General features: G+C 43.8%; 1 protein-coding gene across 1 annotated transcript in view; it reads right to left on the reverse strand.

Annotated features, from left to right (window-relative positions):
• Nucleotides 1-5,047, reverse strand: part of myo10 (myosin X) — a 106,207-nt gene that overhangs the window by 25,896 nt on the left and 75,264 nt on the right. The window contains exons 11-19 of the mRNA XM_037682443.1: nucleotides 4,758-4,876; nucleotides 4,019-4,165; nucleotides 3,769-3,869; nucleotides 3,627-3,693; nucleotides 3,450-3,542; nucleotides 3,155-3,223; nucleotides 2,923-3,005; nucleotides 1,815-1,923; nucleotides 82-162 (exon numbers count right to left, since the gene is read on the reverse strand). Coding sequence (XP_037538371.1) covers nucleotides 82-162; nucleotides 1,815-1,923; nucleotides 2,923-3,005; nucleotides 3,155-3,223; nucleotides 3,450-3,542; nucleotides 3,627-3,693; nucleotides 3,769-3,869; nucleotides 4,019-4,165; nucleotides 4,758-4,876 — 869 coding nt within the window. The remainder of the gene's footprint in view (nucleotides 1-81; nucleotides 163-1,814; nucleotides 1,924-2,922; nucleotides 3,006-3,154; nucleotides 3,224-3,449; nucleotides 3,543-3,626; nucleotides 3,694-3,768; nucleotides 3,870-4,018; nucleotides 4,166-4,757; nucleotides 4,877-5,047) is intronic.

The raw sequence follows: 5,047 nt of genomic DNA on the forward strand, positions 1-5,047 counted from the left end.
GTGTGTGTGTGTGTGTGTGTGTGTGTGTGTGTGTGTGTGAACAGATTCTTGCTTCATGAGTGAATGTTTGGTCAGTCTCACCTTGTGTGTGTTCGGTTTGATGCATCGTATAAAATATGGGTTGGAGGTGCTGAGCGTGGCCATCAGAGAGTGTAGAGAGTTCTGAAAAATACAAGTAAAACAAACTGAAACAAGTGGAGACGTTGATTAAAGTTACAGGTCGTAAAGGTAAAGTAAAACCACTGTTCTAAAAAATGTTAGGAAGTTGTGTCAAATATAAAAACAGAAATCATTGATTTCCAAATCTCATCTAATGGAACAAAGTAAACACATCAAAGGCTTGAACTCAGAAAATGCACAAAGATTTGGACAAAATGAGGTCATTTTAAATTCGATGGCAACATCACAACTAAAGAAGATGGGAAAGGAGGAGAAACTCTGTAAGAATTGGGAATAATAATAATAATAATAATAATAATAATAATAATAATAATAATAATAATAATAATAATAATAATAATAATAATAAAATAGGGAAACAGCTTGAAGAGCAACAGAGTCCATGCTCAATAATCCAGGTATACAATCCAACAATTTTCAGTCAGGTCACCTGGACAGTTTTTTTTTTTTGAAGAGCATTTTACCACAGATTAGATTAATTATCAACAGGACTGGCCCTCAGGGGCCGCTGCACTTAAAACAGGCCTAGTTCTGTTCTGGGCTCAGGAACACGTCCACAGATCATCGTCTGTAAACACCGTTCATCCACTGATGAAGTTTAAAGCTCTATCAGGCAAAGAAGAAGCCAGATGTGAACACCATCCAGAACCGCTGCCGTCTTCTCTGGACCAGAGCTCGTTTCAAACGGACTGAGGTGAAGTCCAGAACCGTTCCGAGGTCAGACAGATTAAACTGTGGATGCTAATCAAACTGTTACTGAAGCACCGTTACAAAGCCTGCCTCTCTGATGGTATGGAGGTGCATTAATGCTTCAGGCATGGGCTGCGTGCACATCTGGAAAGGCTCCTTTAATGCAGAAAAGGTTGCACAGGTTTAAGAACAACATCTGTTCATATCCAGCAACAACTCCAGCAAAGAAGAACCGTTCAGACCAGAACGAGACAACACGTGGTCTCCTCAGGTCCTGGACCGTTACAGACTGACGTTAAACAGAGGACACCTCACAGGTTGGACCTGGAACAACTTCATCAAATTCAAAATGACCTTATTTTATTCAGAAATTGTACAATTTCTCAGTTTAAATATTAGATGTTTGTTTTGTTCCAGTGCTGGCCGTCTCTGAATCATGTTCACCTCGGCACGACCACAAAAACAATTATTATCTCTGTGTTTTCATCCTTTGTTCATCTGACATCTCTAATCTTTTACAACCTGAGTAAAACACAAACCTTCAAACAATAAACCACTACTGGCTAAGAAATCAATTTAAATATAATAATCAGAAAAAAACACACAAGAAGTTCAAATATTAATAAATAAAACAAAAAAATCTGAAGTATGTTCAAGTTCCTGCAGGACATCGATAATAACGAAGGTGAATAACTACAAACAGTGGCAGGTAAATAATGCATTTCACTCTAAAAGATAAAAATGCTCTGATGTATAAAGTTATTGTTGTAGGCAGGAGCTTGTTTGTTTGTTTATTTGTTTGTATAATACACGTAACACAGTACAACACTTCCTGTCAGACGTTTTTACTGCAACCAGAAGTGCTTCAGTTTCCACGCAGCGTTACATGCACAGACGGGCTGACAGTAAACTTTTGTTTATTTGTTTGTTTGTTTATTGCTTGCCTTAAACTGGGAGCTGACAGTGGGCCGTCGGTGCTTGCAGCTGCTCTTCAGCGTGTCCTGTTTGTTGCGACTCAACACGTGTTCAAACAGGTCGTAGACGAAGTCCAACCTGAGCCAGAGAAGAGAATGAAGAACAGAAGATGAGTCGGGGGAGGAGAGTCCAGGTCGGAGGCCTCAGGATTCAGCTCTGCTCTTTGCAGATGACGTGGTCCTGCTGGCGTCATCGTGCCGTGATCTTCAGCTCTCACTGGAGCGGTTCTCAGACAAGTGTGAAGCAGCTGGGAGGAGGACCAGCACCTCCAGATCTGAGGCCGTGGTCCTCAGTTGGAGAAGCGTGGATTGTTCTCTTCAGGTCCAGGGTGAGGTTCTGCCTCAAGTGGAGGAGTTCAAGTATCTCAGGGTTTTGATCACGAGTGAGAGAAGAATGGAGCGTGAGATCAACAGATGGACTGGTGCAGCGTCTGCAGTATTGTGGACTCTGTTCTGGTCTGTTGTGGTGAAGAGGGAGCTGAGCTGTAAAAAGCTCTCTGTTTACTGGTCAGTCTACGTTCCTCCCCTCACCTCTGGTCATGAACTCTGGTAAAGAATGAGATCGTGGATCCAGGAGGTTGAAGTGAGTTTCCTCTGCAGAGCTGGACTCTCCCTCAGAGACAGGGGGAGAAGTTCAGTTATCAGGAGAGACTCAGAGGAGAACCACTGCTCCTCCACACCGAGAGGAGCCAGTTGAGGTGGTTCAGGCATCTCGTAAGGATGCTCCCTGGGCGCCTCCCTAGGGAGGTGCTTCGGGCATGTCCGACTGGGAGGAGACCCCGGGGAAGACCCAGGACACACTGGAGAGACTACGTCTCCCAGTTGGACTGGGAACACCTTGGGGTCCTCCCAGAAGAGCTGGAAAGAGATTTCTGGACCTCCCTGATCCAGCTGCTGCCCCTGTGACCCACTTCAGAACAAGAGGAAGAGGAAGAGAGAGAGGGAGGGACGAAGTGGATGAATGGATGGAGTGATGGATGGAGGAAGTTTTTAAAGTTAAGTTGTAAAATAAAAATAAAAACTTCCCAGATGACAAGAACATAAACAGAGTTCAGTTCTTTTAAATATTTTAACCGACCTGCTTTCTCTCAGCATGTTGAGGATGTCGTCTCTGAAGGTGTCTCTGTTCTTCTCCAGCATCCCCCGGACATCGTACACCACCTTCAGCCGGCCACAGGGGGGCGGGACAGGTTCACACAGGCACAGGAAACCAGATCAAACTCCACAAGTTGTTGTATCTTCAAACAACCATCTTTAAAAACCAACAAACAACAATAAAGACGACGTGACGTCAGACGTGACGGTCTTACCTCTCCTGCGTAGTGTCGCACTCCAAAGAAGTGCACGGCAACACGAGGTTTCACATAAAAGGGATTTTTCTGAGGAAACCAACAAAAAGCACAAAAAACAAGACCATGAGGAATTTACATCTTCAGAATAAACTTAAAAACATTCAAACTCAAACATGTTTTTCAGGAGAAGATAAACCCGGCTTCATATTTGCCATCCTGCAGGAAGGTTCAGCTTGAATGAGTTTTTACAGCAAACCTAAAGATACGTGGTGACCACACAACCATCACGCCCCTCCACGCTGTCGACACGTACCGAATGCTGGTTGTGAAGCTTCTCCAGCAAGGTGTCGTCTGTGGCTTTAGGGAAGTGACTCTCCTCGTTCATCAGCGCCAGAAGACCCAGTTTCTGTCGTGAAAACACAAATATCAAGTTAGAGAACGACACAAACGTCTTCACTGGTGTCTGAGGAAGTAGAAAAACCTCAAGCACCTTCTCTATCAGGTCCAGACACTCTCCGTTATCCATCCAGTTGATGTCGACCCAAACCAGACCCTCTCTGCAGAAAACAGCAGATAAAAGAATCGGAAGCGTGAAGCAGCTCCTGAACTCAACCCACAGCGAGTCCACCTACTTGTTGTATTCAAGCTGCTCCAGGGAGAAAATGTGTTTGTTGAAATATTCCTGAAGTTTCTCGTTTGCATAGTTGATGTTGAACTGCTCAAAGCGATTGACCTGCGGCAAGAACGGTTAGACAGATATTAAAAACCCGAGGCTTACGCTCTAGTTTATACATCTACAATCAAACCACGAATACTTAGAAGACAGAAGGAATCCCAGTCAGACTTTAAAACTACTTCTGGGTGACTTGAACTTGTAAACACCTCGAAGTTCTCAAATCCAAAAATGTCCAGGACGCAGATGGACTTGAAGTCCTCCCTGCCTCGGATGCGGGCGTTCAGTTTGTGGATGATCCAGTTGAAACACCGAGAGTAAAGTGCCATGGCCATGGAGTCTCTGGAGTCCACCGCCTGGTAGAGCAACAAGAACAAATTGTTGTTAACGAGCAGCCGAAAGTCTCAGGAACAATTTACAGTGAAACGGGACGCTTTTCTGAAACAAGCGCAAACTGCTCGTTTCTTGTCTTGTCGTAAAATAACATTTGATTACACCCAGACTGAGAGATTATCAATTATTTAGGTTATTATCGCAGTTTGAATATTTCTGAGTTTTCGTCTTTGGGGCTTTGTGCCTCAGACACACCGACAGAAAACGGGTCGATTAACCGCGAAGAACAAAATAAGTTGTAAAAACCAGAAACCTCCAGTTTTTGTGCTTCCTGATGAACAGGAAACACTTTTCATGAACCAACTTCTAACCTGAAGATAAGTGTAGAAAGTCAGGAAGCTTAAAAACACTGGGGCTCTGAGTTTTGTCCCATTTACCCTGAACACAACACAAACTCCCTCCATGATAAAGTTACACTAAATGTTAAACAGACAGATGAATCACTTGCTGCTTTAATCTTCTTTAAATCTTTCAGTAATGAAACATTCATTCATAAAAGACGAAGAAGAAGGAACGAACAGACGTGTTCGCAGAGCGACGTGGTTGTGAACGGACCTGTTCAACAGTGAGTGGTGTGGAGATCTCCTCCCCCCTGAGGATCATTGAGCGGTGGGTCAGAACTTCTGCCAGCTGATCCGAGTTCAGACCCAAGAGTTCAGAGGTCCAGCTGAGAGCTGCGGACGAAGGAACAGTCAAAACGTGTTCAAACTGGATTTTATCTGGAAAATTACAAGTAAGAGTAAACAAAAAAATGTTTGTGATAAATGTCTGCAGCACAGATAATCTCAGTCTGCAGCTCAGATAATCTCAGACTGCAGCACAGATAATCTCAGACTGCAGCACAG

Source organism: Nematolebias whitei, chromosome 9, assembly GCF_014905685.2.
Source record: "Nematolebias whitei isolate Nwh7 chromosome 9, NemWhi1, whole genome shotgun sequence".
Taxonomy (NCBI): Eukaryota; Metazoa; Chordata; class Actinopteri; order Cyprinodontiformes; family Rivulidae; genus Nematolebias; species Nematolebias whitei.